This window comes from Ictidomys tridecemlineatus, chromosome 10 (genome assembly GCF_052094955.1).
Source record: "Ictidomys tridecemlineatus isolate mIctTri1 chromosome 10, mIctTri1.hap1, whole genome shotgun sequence".
Taxonomy (NCBI): domain Eukaryota; kingdom Metazoa; phylum Chordata; class Mammalia; order Rodentia; family Sciuridae; genus Ictidomys; species Ictidomys tridecemlineatus.
Genome location: NC_135486.1, coordinates 105,977,489 through 105,996,559, shown reverse-complemented (window position 1 = coordinate 105,996,559; position 19,071 = coordinate 105,977,489). Strand labels below are relative to the sequence as shown.

The window sequence follows — 19,071 nt, the reverse complement described above, 5'->3', positions numbered from 1 at the left end:
CATTATTCCCATGTAAAAATAAAATTGTCTAGGAAGTCAAAACCATTTCATGGTGAGCCAGAATGACATCTAATTAAAGGAGGGTGCCTGAGCTGGAGTGCAGGACTCGGCCAAGTCCTCCTGTGTTAGAAACAAAGGCCTTGCCTGTGTGACTTCCCTTATAAAGCTCTGTTTCAGTTATTTTCATTTCTTTTCTTTTTTTTCCAGTAAACATTTCTTTAATCTTTAGATTTCTTTTTATAAGAACCCAGTTCAACACGTCTGTAATTCAACAATATAAAGAGAACACAAATAGCAAAAAAGCCACCTTTGCTTCCTCTTAATATATCCCTTATTAGCTTGAGGTAGGACTTATTTCTCTGAAGATTCTTTTATTGAGTTGCGGTCAAAATGGAACTGAATTCCTGTGTAGAGCAGCGGCATACCTAAGTGAAACATTAGAAAATAAATAGGGAATTCAGACTTTAAAAACTAGATAACTGAATCATGTGATAGCAAAGTCATGGTCTTATCCAGGAAAGCTACTTGGAAAAGGTAAATTTTAAAGGGTAACATCCTATGAATTGTCACTTACAAATGGAATATAAGCAAAGGTACCAGTGAACAAGCAAAGTACAACTGCCTCTGTCCCATAAGTAGACTTGAGTGTGATGAGGCATAAATGAAATCTCCAATGAATGGTATCGATTTTGCTGTGAGAAAGAAGGATGAGGGCTGGAGTTGTAGCTCAATGGTAGAGCACTTGCCTCGCAAGTGAGGCACTGGGTGTGACCCTAGTACCACTTAAAAACAAAGACATTGAGTCCATATACACCTAAAATTAATAAAAAAAAAAGAAAGAAAGAAGGATGAGTATACTGTGTAATTGGTCTAGCACCTATGGAGGATGTGACATCTACATAAGTAAATTTCCCACATAAAATTGAAGTTGCCTTGTGCAAGGTCCTGGATTTGATCCCCAACACTAACAAAAACAAAAAACTTTGAAGTTGGTGTTGCAATGGGCAAAAGGTGTGATTATGCAGTTGGAGGGGAGAAATAAAGAATGTCCACATACTTCTGCACTTTTCAATGCTTTATTCACTCAATCACTTTTTTCACTCAAATCACTCAATACAATTTCACGCTATAAGTTCTTAATCAAGAAAATGACAATCCTTAATTCTCGACACTGCAATAGACATAACAATTCACAGCAAACAATTCTGTGGATTAATTAATTCTAAGCACTGCAGCACACTTAATCATGACAGGCTAATGACAGACATCCCTCTGCATGCTAAGTTCAAGTGTCAGATCAAAAGGCTTTAAGTCCAGCAGATGCACACTCACTCAGACAGCGGTGATCAGGTCAGGTGATCAGGCTTTTCCTGGGGTGGAGCTGACAGCCGGCTGAGGAGGTGGTCTTAGGAAGAAGTTGCAGCTCTCACCAGAGTCAAGATGTGCCTGTAGAGTTTGAGAGTGGTGAGGAAGATGCAGAGGGTCAGCAACTGACGACAAGTGATGGGCTGTCAGTCCAGGTCATTATCAGGCACTCCAGCTTGTGTGCATCAGTATTGGCTGGCTGAATGTTCATTTGCTCTATTATTTATACTAAATTTGGGGGCTTTTGACCCCCCTTTCGATCCTTATCAGCTGCCACTGGATTTCTCAGTAACATCATTTTACCTTGGGGTTAATACATCTCACCTGGTGGTCCCCACCCTGATATTTTTACCTTTCCCTATTATCAGGTGAGGACAGCCTGCCAGAGGCTTCACTGAGTTTATCAGGGTGAGGGGAAGCGACTTGCTTGTGTCTGAGGGCCACACTGGAGGGCTTCATTAGGCATGCATGGTGACACTGCAGGTTTCAAACTGGAGTTTTTAAAATGGAGTTGCTTAGGCTCAGGCCTAAGGCCATTCTCACAGTTGGCTATTTTAACTTTAATTAAAATAGCCACAGACTGTATATTTCTACCAGCCTCTGTAACTGTTTTGCCTTTTCTCCATTTGAGTGATAAAAAAAAAAAAAAGAATGAAGGTCCTGTGCTTTAGGAAATGCACCAGTAATCAGAAGGCCAATGGTGGAATATAGGCTTATTAGGCCCTAGGAGGCTCTGGGCAGGGGTGTGGACTGGGCTCATAAGCACGTGGTGCCTCTGTAGCTTGTCCCTGCAGGAGGATCATGGCCCCTTAGCAATGCCCAGCAAGCTCCTGTCCCTTACCCTGCCCCTACTTTTGCTTCTTGAAGAAAGATTATCAGGTAATTATTGGTTTTCATTGAGATGTTCATGTGTGTGTGTGTGTGTGTGTGTGTGTGTGTGTATGTGTGTGTGTATATGTGTGTGTGTGTGTGTTTCTTTTTTTGTAATGCTGGGGATGGAACCCAGGGCCTTGTCCCACGCTAAGCAAGTGCTCTACCACTGATCTACACTCCCAGTCCATGTGTGTGTGAAATGATGACTCACAGGCACCAATCCACTCCTGTCCACTTCAGTCAGAGAGTTTGAATCAAGTTTCCTGCTGCCTCACACCCTGGCCAAGAGAGCAGGTAGAGAAATAGTTTTGATAGAAACCACAGTGCCTTATGGGAACTCTAAATAAGAAAAGCATGAGCTTTGGGGTCAGACTTGTGTTTTGGGGTCAGACTTCCTGGACAAGGAATCTAATATGAGCCTTGTTCCCCTGATTCATGGAAAAACTGCTGCCCTAGGGTTTCTGTGAGGTTTAAAGGTGCCGTTGTTGATGAAGCTCACAGAACCAAGCTTGGCACACATCAATCACCTCCAGGGCCCCTTTCTCTCTTGTTCATTAGAGACAGCGCCCCTGAAAGGAGCCCCTCCTGTCCACGTGATGACACTCATTTGTTCTGCTCAGAATCCTTGGTAGAGAGGCATAGGTGAGGAGGAATTGGTCTTAGGTGCCTTCCCAAATGGCTCTTCAGGTTAAATGCTGATTGAATGGGCTTCAGGAAGAGTCTTTCTGAGATTTTTCCCTCTAGCAGTCTGAGGTGGAATTTCCCAGGGATCATAACTGCCGGGGTCCTGCCCTAGCGGGGTCCAGGGAGTCCTGGAGGATGAGTGGCGTCGGCGAAAAGATGAGACCGGGGTCGTTCCGTTGGAGCAATCTCCAGAGAGAGAGAGCTAATGCAGCTTTCTCTGGGTCATCTTTTATTACAATTTTTCTCATCATTATAGATTCAGAATACGTCATTGATTGTATAATTTAAAACTTTGCCAAGACATGACATTTCCTTAACCGTGATTGGGGGTACAAACAATGTAACATGAATTTACATTTTTCCAGGATATGACCTTCAGTTATGTAATTATTAAAAGTGCAGAATCATTAATAAAATACGTCACTAATTTACATTTTTCAGATTTTCCCAAGATTTACTACTTTTCCCAAGATATGTTATTTCCTTATTAACTAATGCCAAACTACGTAACCAGACTCTAAGTCTCCTAACCAATCATTAACCTAAAGTACACTTGTACTTTATTTCTAATCTAAAATTCCCATCTAAAAAAGTCCCTTTAAATCTTATATTTAAAATATCCTAAAGTTTATGAATCATTCTTAAAACATATCAGAAACCTATACAACTAAAAACTTAAGAATTTCTAAACTTAAGAATCTAAATAAAATAATATTTCTAACATTATTCTAAAACTGTGTCTTATAAAGCTATTTTAATTAATTCCTAAATTTATTCTCATAAAACTGGTTGAGCTGCTTTCTCAAAGAGTTTCTTTGTTTCTCAGTCAAGGTGCACTAGTTCTCATACTTTATAATCTTTCTCAATAGAAAGTAAGTTCTAAAAATCAATCCACTTTCCACCAATATTAACTATGCTCATCATATATCCCTATGTAAAGTAAGAAAGGATTTATAAAAAGAGAAGAATATATCTTTATATGTTTTAACTTTCCCAAGTGTATAATATAACTTTTCCTAATCAAAAATGAAACTGCATGTGGTGAACTTTGTAAAATAAGCATAGTGATTAGGTTTTCTAAGAGGCCGGAAATATGGGCTTGGGTTCTAGTTGAAATAATCAATGTGGTGCCTAAAATTCTCATGATCTTTCAAAGGATGATTGTTTTCCGTTATCAGGTTTGTCCACAATGTACTGAGATAGAAGAACAGCCTTCTGCTTTGTCCTTGATATGCTGAGGGGTAGTAGAACAGCCTCCAAGGCATGAACTACCTGTTATGTTCTAGCCATCTGAAATTTAATTTTTTTGGCATTTAACACACTCATGCCTCCTGTCAGAAACATAAGCATGAAAATGAAAAGTCCCAGTTACATAAAAAAGGGTCTCATGGTTTCCGTTTCCCACCAACCAGCGTGGCTTTGCCAGCATTCATCCTCACTGTGACCCTGTCAAGACAGTGGGAGAGCAGCATTGCCAACACTTTTTCTCACTGTGACCCTGTCAAGACAGTGAATGGGGGATCGCCTTCACCACATAACTCTGTCTAAGATGGGTTCCCCCACCTGTCTGGGGTTACCCTTTTACAGTGTGAACTATATTTTTTATTTTCTTCTTTAAATATTGGAGATTGAACCCCCGTTTTATCACTGAGGTGAAAAAAAAAATCTCTGATTTACTATTCCCATCCCATTTTTAAAGTTTTAATTTTGAGACAGGGTCTCACTAAATTGCTGAGGCTGGCCTCAAACTTGAGAACCTACTGCTTCGGCTCCCCGATAACTGGGATTATAGATGCACACCAGCATGCCTGGTTACAGTGTGCAATCTTGCTGTAGGTTATTTAGGTGTTTCTCCTGCAGGTTTGAAGTAATGCCTGCTTTTAAACCCACAGTTTAAAAGTAAGTTGCTACAGAGCACTAATCCTTTTAAATGACAGAACAAGGATACACTTTTATTGTACTGTTGGTCAGCTTTTCATTGCTGTTACACAAATCCCCGACAAGCACAATTTAGACTAGGAAAACTTTATTTGAGGTTCACGATTTCAGAGGACTTAGTCCATGGTCTCCTGAGCCCATGACTCTGGGCCCACGTGAGGCACCATGGCAGTAGGGCCTGGTGCTCAATATATGGCAGCCAGGAAGCAGGGAGAGTGGGCTAAGTCGACAGGGAAAAAATTATCAAACCCAAAGGCAGGTGACCCCAGTGACCTATTTTCTCTAGCCACACCTCATCTGCCTACACCTAACACTGAGTACAGTAGTCCTTTCAAATTATTAATTCACTGATTAGATTGCAGCTCTCACAATCTACCTGTGAACATTGTTCACCTGAGCTCATTGTTAATGAGCTTTTGGGGGACATCTCATATTCAAGCCATAAGAGACATTGAAATACAGCACTCCAAATCTCTGTTCTACTTTGACCTTGGGCACTTAAGCGGTGAAAGTCTTTAGTCATCCTCAACACTACACTTTTAACTGTTGCCAGAATAGAAAGAAAAGATAAAACCTATTTACTCACTCTATAAGGTTTCTACGACAATGTGGGTTTGTCATAAGGAAATTGATGTGCCCTAAAACTAACAATGTGACTTATTTCCTCCATGGTCTAAGACCTGAATATCTCAGGACTTTAAAGAATTCTCAGAAAAACAACTCTCCAAATTCCTGAACAATCACCTGGCCAAATTGGTAGACAAGAGTGGCAAATTCTAAGTGCAAAGATATTCATGCACACAGGATAATTCTAGTATATATTTTAAGATTAAAATACATTCTCACAAAAATACCAAAATGATAAACCATGTATAGAATAACTGCCTCTAATCCAGAAGGGTTTTTAGAAGAAAATTAAAATGTAGCGCTGGGGCTGTAGCTCAGTGGCAGAGCTCTTGCTTGCCTAGCATGTGTGAGGCACAGATCCTCAACACCACATTAAAAAAAAAAATAACATAACATAAAGGCATTTGTCCATCTTCACTACCAAAAGAATTTTTTTAAGTATTAAAATGTAGAATAAGATGAACAAACACACTGATAGGGACATGCTCTAAAGATAGGACAAAAATGGAGCCCACATAGCCCAGCAGGTTTTTGTTAGAGAATGTCTGTAAGCTGTTGGGCAAGTCAAGGAGCCTTTCTGTGACTTGCTTTCCTTGTTTGACCTTAGAGACCCACAGTTGTAGGCCCTAAGTAGTTGGTGATTGTTCTCAACCACTCCAGACTCAGCACCTGCCACTGGACACCTGGATGGATAGGTCGCACCTCTGAGCCCCCTGCAGGACTTCCTTGAGCCAACAGCACACCTGCACTCAGCATCTGATGCAGGTGCATCACATATTGTGGGAGCATAGGTCCTTGGCCAGGAGGTGGAATGGAGACCAACATGGAATGAACCAGCTGGGAACCAAGATAGGGTTCCATATCAGGGTGAGAAATGGAAAAGAAAACCAGGCTCTGCAAAATGAGGGTTTCCAGCTGTATGCTCTCATCTGTGAGGGAGTGGACAGGGGCCGAATTGGGAAAAAACTAGAGAGCAGGTGAATTTGGGGGCACCAGCAGCAGACCCATGCTTTATCTCCAGTTGTCACTTATTGCTGTACGACTGGGACAACTTTCTGAGCACCGTTTCCTTGTCTAACAAAAGAGGGGACTAAGTGTGAAATCAAGCTCCATCTCTCTCCCAGAATCCCCTCCAGACAAGGTTTACCAGTTAGGATGACAAAGGAGTGAGATTTACAAGGACCAGGTCCATGATCACAGAGCAAGAAAAGAGGGTGAATTTGTGACTGACCGACAATGAATGCACAATGGCTGTATATTTACATCTGTACATCAGCACATCCAGCACTTCATTCCTTCTTTAACTGATAATATTCCTTCATAGGGATAAAACCCATTTTGTTTGCCCATTCATCTACTGAGAGACATTGGAGTGGTTTTCCCTCTTTGGCTATGGTAAATCATGCAGCTGTGAGCATGTGTGTATGGATCCTTGTTGGGGTACTTGATTTCAGTTCTTTGGGAATATACACTGAATGGAATTGCTGGTTCATACGGGGAGTCTGTGTTTACTTGGTCAAGGAGCCAACAAACTGTTTTCCACCATTTTCCACTCCCACCAGTGATGTGAAGGGAGTTACAGGTTCTCCACATCTTTGCTGGGCTATGTGGGCTTGATTTTTGTCCTGTCTTTAGAGCATGTCCTTATCAGTGTGCTTGTTCATCTTATTCTACATTTTAATACTTAAAAAATTCTTTTGGTAGTGAAGATGGACAAAAATGCATTTATTTTATTTTATTGATTTTGGTATCTTCCATCTCTTTTGTCTTAGCCATCATAAATGGGATGTGCTTTCTCAAGGTGGTTTGGGTTTGCATCAACTTTGTCTCCCCCTTGCAGGGAAGTTGTCCACTCTGTCATACCAAATCAATTCTTGACTGTTTTTGCATTAACTTTGATTAACTTTTTCATTTTTCTAACATATAATCCATTTTCCAAACAAGCTGGTAAATATTCCCTTTTATTCGCAGGCTTGGACTCTATCTTGTAACATAATGTACATCCCTATGTACAGTTCTGTTGTTAAGATATGAATGTACGGCACTTTCTTATGTTTCTCTCTTTTTTTTTTGGTCTAATTAGTTATACTTGAAAGTAGAATGCATTTTGATTCATGGTACACAAATGGAGCACAACTTTTCATTTCTCTGGTTGTACACTATGTAGAGTCCCACCATATGTGCAATCACATATGTACCTGGAGTAATCATGTTCATCACATTCCACCATCTTTTCTGCCTCCAAACCCTTCTTCCCTCCTTCCTCTTTGCCCAATCAAAGTTCCTCTATTCTCCCTATGCCTCCCTACCATTATTAGCATCCACTTATCAGAGAGAACATTCAGCCTTTGTTTTTTGGAGATTGGACTACTTCATTTAACATGATGTTCTCCAACTCCATCCATTTTAAAAAATATTTATTTTTTAGTTGTAGTTGGACACAATATCTTTATTTAATTTATTTATATGTGGTGCTGAGGATCAAACCCAGGGCCTCCCATGTGCAAGAAGAGTGCTCTACCGCTGAGCCACAACCTCAGCCCTCCAACTCCATCCATTTACCTGCAAATGCCATATTTTTATTCTCTTTTATTGCTGAATAATATCTATTATATATATATATATATATCACAGTTTCTTTATATATTAATCTGTTGAAGGGAATCTAGGTTGGTTCCCCACAGTTTAGCTATTGTGAATTGAGCTGCTATGAACATTGATGTGGCTGTGTCACTATAGTGTGCTGATTTTAAGTCCTTTGGGTATAGACCGAGGAATGGGATAGTTGAGTCAAATGGTGGTTCCATTCCAAGTTTTCTTAGGAATCTCCATACTGCTTTCCATAGTGGTTGCACCAATTTGCAGTGCCACCAGCAATGTATGAATGTACTTTTTCCCCCACATGTATGTGTTCCTACGTCCCTTCGGGGTCAATGGTCACTCGGCTACCTTGTGTGTGGGGGGAGTAGAGATGTGGAATCAACACACAGACTCCAGGAGCTGGTGAGAGAACTGGCTGGAGACCCGGTCGTCCAGTAGCTCAGTTTATTTTTGGAATGCACACAACTGTTATAGGGTTTGAGTGGGGTGTGCCTGTCAATCATACATAAGCAAGACAACATCCATAAGCCAATCATCTTCTGCCTAATGTAACCACACTGTGTGGAAACTCTAAATATTGCTGTTGTGGCAGAAAGCAATCTGGAAGGGTCTTTGGCCCTTACTGAGTCAGGGGTTTCATGCCCTGAAGCCCTCCTGTCAGGCCTGAACGAACGTGGATGTTTCAAGCATTTCTGAGCTGCTCGTAGCTGCTAGCTGCGGCTGAAAGTTATTCCAACCCCACGTCCTTGCCAACACTTATTATTGCTTGTATTCTTTATAATTGCCATTCTGACTGGAGTGAGATGAAATCCTACATTAGTTTGGATTTGCATTTCTCTAATTACTAGAGATGTTGAACATTTTTCCATATATTTGTTGATTGATTGTATATCTTCTTCTGAGAAGTGTTTGGTCAACTCCTTAGCCCATTTATTGATTGGGTTGTTTATTTTTTTGGTGTTAAGTTTTTTTGAGTTCTTTATATATTCTGGAAATCAGTGCTCTATCTGATGTGCATGTAGTAAAGATGTTCTCCCCCTCAGTGGGCTTTCTCTTCACATTGCTGATTGTTTCCCTTGCTGAGAAGAAGCTTTTTAATTTGAATTATCCTATTTATTAATTCTGGATTTCATTTCTTACACTTTAGGAGTTTGGTTAAGGAAGTCAGGACCTAATCTGACATGATGAAGATTTGGGCCTACTTTTCTTCTATTATGTGAAGGTCTCTGGTTTGATTCCTAGGTCCTTGATCTACTTGGTTGAGTTTTGTGCATGGAGTGAGATAGTGGTTTAATTTCATTTTGCTGCATATGGATTTCCAGTTTTCCCAGCACCATTTGTGGAAGAGGCTGTCTTTTCTCCAATGTATGTTTTTGGTGCCTTTGTCTAGTATGAGATCACTGTATTTATGTGGGTTTATCTCTGTGTCTTCTATTCTGTACCATGGGTCTACATGTCTATTTTGGTGCCAATACCATGCCAATTTTGTTACTATAACTCTGTATTATAGTTTAAGGCCTGGTATTGTGATGCCCCCTTCTTCACTCGGGCACTTTTATGATTGTTTAATGGCACTTAGTTTTATTTGTTTCTCTTACCGACAGTTGTCACATAGTTTCTATTCATGCCTCTACATTTTGCTGTAAGTATTTATATTTCAGATAATTTTCATATACTTTGCCAAATTCTCTCCAAAGGAATCCACTGATAAAATCATAAGACTGTAGTTTGTATCTCTTGAGCAAAACTAATATTTGTCTAACTGATCTCAAAAAGATTTGTAAAGTGGATGTAAGCTTTTGAACTTCAGTTAGCCAGCTTCCTAAGCCTGGATTCAAAATTTGATTGGACTTGCCTCATGTGGGAAATGGACATATTTTCCTTAGGTTTAAGTAAAAATCAAACAATGGAGACTTAGATTGGTTGGAATCTATTATCCCTGCAGAATGTTGTCTGATTGCTGTGTAGTCACCTACTTTTCCTAGCTATAGCAGCCTTACCGCTGTCAAAGAGCAGCAGCAGATTTAAGACTACCACTCCATTTATATGCTTTGTAAAGAAGAAATCAAGAAAAATGACATGTCACTTAGTAGACTTGAAAGTATTTTCACGCCTGGAAAACTCATCCTGAACAAGAGACACAGCACACATGCACGGTTGCAGATATGAAGTCCCAGCAGCTCACCCCACTAAGAGTACAATGTGAAAACAGAACTATTTCTAACATACCTCATTTTGTCCACTAGCATCATAAAATACTGGTTTGCATATATTTGCACACAATAACAGATATCTTCTAGCCCTTCTCAGTGAGATAATTTGGGCTGATTGATAGGTAACACTTGAAAAATAAAGCAATTCTAAATCCAAAAATCTTTCATTAATTTCCAATAATGATTTAAAATCAGAATGTGCTAGGGACAGTGGTTTGGATCTGCAGTGTCCCCTAAGGCCCATGTATTGGAGGCTTGGTCGCCAGCTTGTAGTGCTACTGGGAGGTGATGAAATCTTTAGAAGGTGGGATCTAGTGTTAGGAGGTGGTCAAGTCAATGAGGGTGTGCCCTTGAGGAGGGGTTGGAACATGGGCCCCTTCCTGTTTCTCTCTTTCCTTCTTGACTGCCATGAGGTCAACAGACCTCCTATGCTTTATGTTCTAACCATGAGATTCTGGGCACCCACAGGCCTTCAGCAACAGGACAAGCAACCCGAGACTGAAACCTCTGGGATCATGAGCCAAAATAAACCTTTCCTCCTTCTAAGTGGATTATTTCAGTATTTTGCCACAAAAGACTGACCAATACATTAGGTTATGCCATGGAAACATCTCAGACATCTCAGTGACTTCAAACGAGAAAGGTATTGTCCTGCACACTGTATGTCCTCAGTGGATGTGCAGGCAGCCTGTCATTGGGTCCTGGAGGCACACAGGCTGGTGAAATGGCCGCCATCTCCAAGCTAGGTAGTGGTTACACCAGAGAGAAAAGAGGGCTTTCTGTGCGTTTCATATTAGAAACACTATGTACTAAAGCTAAGAAAGATGTTATTGACTCTATAGCTGGGAAATATAGACTGCTGGAGCACAGAGAGGGGAGGAGAATACTTGGTGGAGAGTTTGGGATTTCCCCCTATATGCTAGCCCATGCCTTTTATATATACAATCATGTCAGTCCTTGAATTTCCCTTGAATTTACCATGACCTAAAACATTAACCCAGAGGCTGGGGTTGTGGCTCAGCGGTAGAGCGCTTGCCTCGCACGTGCGGGGCCCTGGGTTGGATCTTCAGCACCACATACAAAAATAAACAAGTGAGGCTGGGGATGTGGCTCAAATGGTAGCGCACTCGCCTGGCATGCGTATGGCCCAGGTTCGATCCTCAGGACCACATACAAAGATGTTGTGTCCACCGAGAACTAAAATAAATAAATAAATAAATTCTCTCTCTCTCTCTCTCTCTCCCTCTCCTCTCTCTAAAAAAAATAAATAAACAAGTGAAATAAGGGTGTTGTGTCCAACTACAACTAAAAAATAAATATTAAATAAATAAAATATTAACACAGACTTGAATAAAACTGTCATCATTTTGTAGATAACCACATCGATCATCAGGCCATGTAGTCTGATACCGTGTGCCCTATCCATGGAAATATTACTTACCCAGTACTTTTTTTTGGGGGGGGGCAGGGATGGAATCCAGGGGCACTTGGCCACTGAGCCACATTCCCATCCCATTTTTTGAGATGATCCACGGACTCCCAGAAAGTGTTGACACTCTGCAAAGACTGTGAACATGCATAGAATTTTCTATGATTTTATGTCTTCATAAGGACTCTTTGAGTCAAGGATACCTAAATGCAGTGTGTGTATTCCCAGGGCAGATTTCAGAAAACAGTGGCCAATGGCACTTAGCAGATTAGATTTGCTAAACTGAGTGTTTCCTTTTAGGGTTTTCAAGTGATAATTCAGTGTGCGTGGGTTCTTTTGTACATACTGAGCTCCTTCTTGGGAGGTCATGTGATTTCTGCCCTCCCCCTTCTTCCTTGCCATACTCCTTAATCTCCCACTGCACTGAACTCTGAAATGGAAATGCCCAGAGGTTGGGTATCTAACATGTGTTGTGTTGACAATGGAGAGAAGAACCCATGTCTAGACAGAAGTGAAAAAGGGGTCAGAGACCCGTAGGGTAGTTTGGCAAAGCGGACAGAGTTTGGATCAGTAGCAGCAGAGATCCTCTCCTCTAGAACTCTAGGACAGGTGCACACACCAGTCTGACAGTTGCAGGTGTTTTCCTTCAAACTAGTTGCCAGGTTGGAATAAGCGATGACATCAGAGGCTTCCAACCTTCCTGATTGGAAGGGACAGACTCTGTGGACCACTGGCACTGCAGTGGGCAACAGTTTGTCCTCAGAACTGTTCCTCACCTGATTTCTCCTGTTTGGAGAAGAGTGAACAGACTCCTATTCAACCAAATTCTGGAAGAAGACTTTGCCTTAGTAAGAATCTAGGTTTTGTAGAAAGAAGACAGAGTATGGGAGAACTTATGGCGGATCAAGAAATCTCCCAGTCTGGGCAATCGCCTTCCCAGCCGAGCACCTCAGAATCCCACCTGGAGGTGGTGGTAGATGATGAGGTCCCAAGTCCATCAGGTGAGGGAGCTAGAGTGAGAACTGATTTGACATGATGACTGGTGAGGAGGAAGGAAGGGGTAGAGAAGCCAGGAAAGGTAGACCAAGGAGCCCACTTTTGAAGTTTGAAGTTCCTTGCCATGGGACAAGGTAGTCCACATGGATGGAAATCTGTAGAGAAAGGAATTGGGCTAGAAGATGAGATCTAAGTTCAGGAAGTGGGTAGAGGGGATGTAAAAAGGGTCACTCCACCCATGAGAGAAAGTGTCCATAATGAGGAAGAGTTTTGAGGAACAGGGAGATGGGACAATGATACGGAGAATCAGGGGCACATGTTTATCAGCAAAGGGGAGAGGCTGAACAGTAGCTCAGAAGGCAACAGTTGAAGGTCTGGGGTGTGGGAGGTGAACTGGGATCAGAGGATGAAAGGATGAGTTCCAAATTCAGGAGCTTGACTCTGCTTCCTTTACTCAGCTCTGTGGGTAAAACCCTGCCTCCCATGTCGGAAGAGCGAGTGGACCTCAGAATCTGAGGGAGACTCGGAGGATGATTTCCCAGGGATTTTTGATTCTGCACTCTGGGTAGAATCTGGACTCCTGCCTGAGACCACTGGCATAAAGAGAAAGAGAGAGTCCTCCACTGAATCTGAGCATGAGCTGGAGGATCTGGAAAGTGGGCTAAATCACCCCTGGGATGTGGAGTCACTGTGTGACCACAAAATAAAACTCAAAAAACAGCGCATAGACTTGGTGCAACCAGAACACCATGAGGTTTTCAACCGGCTTCTAGGTAGGGAGACACCCAGGTAGCGCCCTCCAATCCTTTCTTTACACAAAGAAGGAACTTACAGCCTCTGCACTTTTCCATAGAGCCCTGCTATCCCTGAGATCCCCATTCCTGGAGGACTCTGTGAAACTCTTAGATGATGGATGATTACATTACACCTGAAAAATGACCCTGCTTGGGATCACAGAGCTTGGTTTCAATTGTCCTCACTGATTGCAGACATTATGGCTGTAATACATTTCATCCTCCCTGAGAGGTGGTTAACAGGACCATGTTCACGCTGTTGTAACTATCTAATGAGAAATGACTTAATAACTCTGGTTGTAAGGTGGTGTATTTTGGGGGGATGATGGGCCCCCACAGTTTACTAGAAGCTCTTACTCATACAGATACCTTTCTGTTACACAAACCCTCACTCAGTTGTTTCCCTGGTGGGAGGTCTCAGGTCTAAGCAACTTTCCCAGGAATGTTCCTGATCTCTTCCTAGCCACCTCTATTGGGCAACAATCCCACACCTTCTCCAAGGGAGGTCCTGTTCTCCTCTCTGCCCTCTATCTCCCATTGAAGCCCCTTCTGGTTCCTAACTAACATCACTGTTCTGCTCACAGAGGATCCTGTTGTCAAAAGATTCCTGGCCTGGGACAAGAACCTGAGGGTGTCTGACAAGGTGAGGTTGTTCTCCACTGGGCAGTGTTACTGATCCAGCACAGCCTGGATGAGGAGGGATTTCTGGCCCATGGTCCTTCCCTCTGCCTCCACGTAGAGCCAACAAAATGTGCCAAGTCCTGGCTCCTTTGTGGCTTGTCACATCTCCCTTCAGGACCTAGCAGTTTCCTGCAGAGAGGACAGGTGGACCTTGCTTCTTCTTGGGGTGCTTTGGGCTTCAAGCCCAAGTCCACAGTCTTGCATGGCTACCCCCTTTTGCTTATTGTCACCTGAGGTTCTGGGCTCCTCTCCTCTTTGCACTTCTTGGGACGCCCCATTCTCCAGCTTACCCAAGACCCTCCTCACCCAGCTCACCTACATGCCTTTCCTCAAAAGATCCCATTAGAGCTGATCCTACAGTACACACTAAGCCTCCTCTTCCCCCGACTGCTCAGACTGTCACAGGTCCTTCCCCAAACCAGCAGGTCTCCTTACTTGGCGACCTTCTCTCAGGGGCACTCTTCACCCCAGACTCCCATTCCTCTGTCCCCTCTTTCCTCCTCTTCCAGGATGTGACCTCTCTCTGTGTTTTTCCTCTCTCTCCATCAGTACCTCCTGGCTATGGTCATAGCTTATTTTAGCCGAGCTGGCCTCTTCTCCTGGCAGTACCGACGAATCCACTTCTTTCTGGCCCTGTGAGTATTTGGTCTCCTTCATCAATCAGGACTCACTACCTGGGAGGGTAGGAGGGGAGCAGAGGGGCACTCACCTTTCTTTTACTTTTAGCCTCTTTGTCCTGTTTGCTCCGTGTACACGAGATCACAGCACTGCAGTATAGTTTGTTTTTCTTTTCCACACTTCCCTAGTCAAAGCAAACACACATGCTCCCCAAAGGCCAGTTGTTAAAGAGTCAAGGAAACCAAGGAAACCCAAAGCCCACCTGAGTGGAGTGGAGGAAAGCATGGGCACCTCCTGTCCCTGGCAGAGAGACTGGAGGTGCAGCCACATCTGACTGCTCTTCCTTCCTGTATCTATACCAACATTGCTCTGTTTTCTGCCTCTGGATTTCCAAGACAGATGCCCAATTCCCAGCCTGGCACAGGTCCAGTGTAGGGTGGTCCCCTCTGGTTCTTCATACAGGAGTCTTCTCACATTTGTGGCTCTTTCTACACACCCCCTGAAAATCCTTCCAAGATGGGTCCAACCACCCCTTAGGCCTCTCCCACAACTGTGTTGCTCAGTGCTTTCTAGAAAAAGATTGGAGTCCTTCAGAAGGTGTGTGTCTGGCAGAGTCCTCTGGACCAAGGTGTGGTCCTCCGTAACAATTAATAGGGCTGGTGCAGTCTTGTCTGAAGATGGTCCTCTGGGAGTCCATTTTGGGAAGCTGACTCCAAGGGGAGGTCCTTCTTGGTTGTGCCTCTAAAGAGCAACCTGGTTTCTTTCCCCAGCTACCTGGCCAATGACATGGAGGAGGACAACCAGGCTCCTAAACAAGGCATCTTTCATTTCCTCTACGGGACGAGCTATGCCCAGCGTCCCCTGTTCCACAAACTGCGCTATCAGTTCATCTGCTCCATGGGCTGGAACACTCGGGTTTCCAGGGAGGAGTGTGAGGAGGTGGGTGGTGCTGTGTGTGCTTGTGGGGGGAGAGGGATGGGCTGACTGGAGAGACAGGAAGGTGGGTGGCTGCAGGTGGGCTCTGGGGAGGAGAAAGCTGTGGAGGTTATGCACGGAGGGAAGGACTTCCCAGCCACTCTTCAGTTTTGTTTTTTTGGTTAGTGAACCAAAACGTGTATCTCAATTTACTGTATAACATTTAACAAAAACTTCGTGAATTATGTATATCTTATTTACCAGATATACATAAGTGACTCAATAAAAGAAAGTCCCAATTCAAGAAAATGAATTTCATATCTGAAGAAAAAGTAAAGTATATTAAAAATGTAAAGCCAAGTCCAATTTCTATGCAATAAGGGAAGTATAGTTTTAGCAGATTTAAGTGACTTTTTTCAGTATAAATTCCAGGAGATTTAAGAGATTTTTAGACATATATCTTTGGTCTTTAATATATATTTATGTATAGATACATCTAACAATTATAAATTATGATTTATTTTAAAGGAAGTGGATAAATGAGATGAAAGAAATCTTTATACCAGATTAAAATTATTCACAAAGTGTAACATTTTATGGTGAAATTTTTTTTTCATTTGTAGAATATTTGGACAATTAATTAATACTTTGGAGCTAAGTAGAATTAGTTTAATTATTTGTCTCAAACTCTGGGATGAGCTCTTTTGTTTTAAACAAAAACCATCCAAAACTATGTATATGCCAGGCTTGTAATTATGTAGAAACTGTACTAGGGTTTCAATGGTTAAAGATGCATCTAGCCATGTAACTAAGTTGTTTTGATGGACCCAAGCAGAAACATCACTAACATTAAACCATTATTCTACTCAAATCAGAGACAATGATAAAGCTTGTCTCTTAATAAATACAACTTTTAAAATTTTATTAGATGGGACACGCAAAGGATTGTATCTGCCAAAGCATTTACAAAATTTTCTACACAGCTAGCATAATTTACTTATCTAATATAAAATAGGAAAGTTTATTCAATTTTTATTTGAAAGAAAGCTGAAAATATGATGTCCCATGCCTTATATTATATATAATATGTCCTCATAAGTATCGTCCCTGTTAGTAATAGCTGATATAATGTTGTGATATCCATATATGGCTACTTCATTTGTCACCAGGCTAAATAAATCTAATCATTACACCTCGCTATGTCACCTCCTTTGTAGCTGACAGAACTTAGTTAATACAATCAAGCCTCTCAACATTGTAGTTTCAGATATTTGTAGACTGTTGAATCACGGTGACTAGAAAGTCCAAATCAAGGTGAAGTAATTTTAAGGAATGGGAAAATAAATTAACCATAACTTCAAAACCCTCAATATCCTATAAAGTCATCAGCTTTGGTGGGGGCTCTTTTCCTTTCCAGATTCAAGCTTATGATCCGGAGCTCTGGGTGTGGGGCCGAGATCGCGCCCTCCTTGCCTAGAAGTCCTGGAACTGTGGAGGCCTGAGGGGAGGGACAAAACTCTGCATCCCTGGCTTGATGACAGACAGAGTCAGTGATTGTCTATTCAGGATGCTCGAGGACCTAACTTCTTGATCCAGTCCTGTCCACCTCCACCCACAGCCACCCTCTGCAGATGGTGAAACAGCCTGAATCTCCAAGTCAGCTTCATGGTCTCAAACCCCAACCACACAGATGACCCCCTAGAGGTGTGCTGGGTGCTCTGAGGCTACTCAGCCAGACCTGAGAGAAAACAGTTTATCACACAGGATGTGTAAAAATCCTTAACCCACAGCAATTGGGCCCCATTCAGCTTTGATGAATGGTTGATATTGGTCTAAAGTTAATATCCTTTAGCCATGAATCTCTCTCTCCTCCTGTAAATTCTGTTTTTACCTCTCCTTTTAATTCATCTTGGGTCACTTATCCCTTAAGGATACCAAGCGTGGAGATGATTTTTTTATAGGATTGTCACAATTTTAGTAAATACAAGAAATGTCATTTATTTTGAACTATGTTTATTTTAAAGATAGATATTGTTTGGAAAATTGTTTTTCCTTATTAGTTTTATGATGAGTGTTATAGTAGGTTTATGTTCATAAACATTTCTTTGGAATTTTTAATCTTTTATCTATTTTATCTACTACTTTTATATCTCAGTGCTATTACCCCATAGTCTTATAAATATAAAGATTTTATTTGATGTTCCATCATCATAATTGTGAAAATTGAGCTGCTGTTATTTAACTTGCCTTGACATGTTTTTCTGTCATTTTAAAGTATGTATTGTAGGAGACCACATGTGCTATGTGCTTTTGTTTTGTGCTATGTGGTTTGGAAGAGCGTAGCACGGTGCATTGTGTGGAAACTGAATAAAGTTGAAAATCTTCTTACATTAATGATTTATATGATCATGTCATTCTGCATTGTTTGGTTTTTGTCAAATGATACTGTTGTTTAACAGGGTTGTTGTTAATTGACCAAATTTCTTACCTGTGGAGGAAAACAATTAATTTTCATCTTGGAAAACAACAGAGAAGGTTGCAGAACTTTCTAACTAGAGACTGGAAGCAGGAAGCACAGGGAGGACATCGAGAGAGACAACACAGGAAGAGTGAAAGAAAATTCTAGGAGAGCTGTATAACAATCTTAAATGCAAAATCAAGGAGATGCCTTCCTGGTAATGGTCCAAGGATAGGGACACACAGGGAATGGTAGACTTTGATACTGGAGTCACACTGGGAATCTTTTCCAGAACCTGTTTCTAGTTTTACATAACAGAAGGAAATCCAAAGGATCTTGTTGAAATAGAAACTAGTGAAGGGAAATGAAGGTACTAGAGCAAGTTGTGAGAAGAATGAGATGATAGGAAGAGCTCGAGCTGGTAAATAGATAGGTACAGAGAGGAAAGGGCTAGCAGTGTGGGCACAGAATGACTGCAGACAAGCATATTGGGAGATGGGAGCTTCATAGAATATAGGAGCAGCTATGGAAAGAAGCAGATGAAGCAAAGTATCAGCAAGAAGAAAAACAAAGCTAAAGACAGGTTGCAACAGGGCTGGGGATATAGCTCAGTTGGTAGAGTGCTTGCCTTGCATACACAAGGCCCTGGGTTCAATCCCCAGTACCATTAAAGGGAGAGAGAGAGAGAGAGAGAGAGAGAGAGAGAGAGAGAGAGAGAGAGAGGTGGCAACAGAGTTAGTGATGAGATGTGATGTGGGGTTAGAGAGGCAAGTGGAGATGATGTGAAGAGGCTGGGAAGTGCCAACATGGAATGAGCTTAAGGCTGGTTGAATGTGTTAAAAGAGGAATGGTGGCTGGGTGAGTGGAGCAACTGAAGAG

At 41.9% G+C, this 19,071-nt stretch overlaps 1 protein-coding gene and 2 long non-coding RNA genes across 5 annotated transcripts in view; 1 reads left to right on the top strand and 2 right to left on the bottom strand.

The window, feature by feature from the left end:
* The window catches only part of LOC144367437 (uncharacterized), a 43,813-nt gene that overhangs the window by 10,111 nt on the left and 14,631 nt on the right, over positions 1-19,071 (bottom strand). The gene's annotated exons all lie outside the window — the stretch shown is intronic.
* Positions 1,058-15,596, bottom strand: LOC144367438 (uncharacterized). Its single transcript, XR_013426799.1, has 2 exons — positions 14,911-15,596; positions 1,058-1,446 (listed from the first exon to the last, which is right to left on the bottom strand). It is a non-coding gene; the product is annotated as an uncharacterized LOC144367438 (long non-coding RNA).
* Positions 13,975-18,137, top strand: LOC144367435 (speedy protein E4A-like). 2 transcript variants are annotated; one of them, XM_078023608.1, is made up of 4 exons: positions 13,975-14,163; positions 14,751-14,836; positions 15,590-15,758; positions 17,152-18,137. In XM_078023608.1, the coding sequence occupies exons 2-4, from the start codon at positions 14,763-14,765 to the stop codon at positions 17,209-17,211; spliced, it is 303 nt and encodes a 100-aa protein (XP_077879734.1). In that variant the 5' UTR covers positions 13,975-14,163; positions 14,751-14,762; the 3' UTR covers positions 17,212-18,137. The 2 variants fall into 2 exon arrangements, with proteins under 2 accessions (XP_077879734.1, XP_077879735.1); XM_078023609.1 differs by lacking the exon at positions 13,975-14,163 and having other exon boundaries at positions 14,342-14,836.

Excerpts from the sequence above, each read along its gene's own strand:
- LOC144367435 (XM_078023608.1), top strand. The coding sequence starts at position 14,763 with ATGGTCATAGCTTATTTTAGCCGAGCTGGCCTCTTCTCCTGGCAGTAC. Across the intron at positions 14,837-15,589 it reads ATCCACTTCTTTCTGGCCCT|CTACCTGGCCAATGACATGG; the intron begins GTGAGTATTTGG and ends TTCTTTCCCCAG. Across the intron at positions 15,759-17,151 it reads CCAGGGAGGAGTGTGAGGAG|ATTCAAGCTTATGATCCGGA; the intron begins GTGGGTGGTGCT and ends TTTCCTTTCCAG.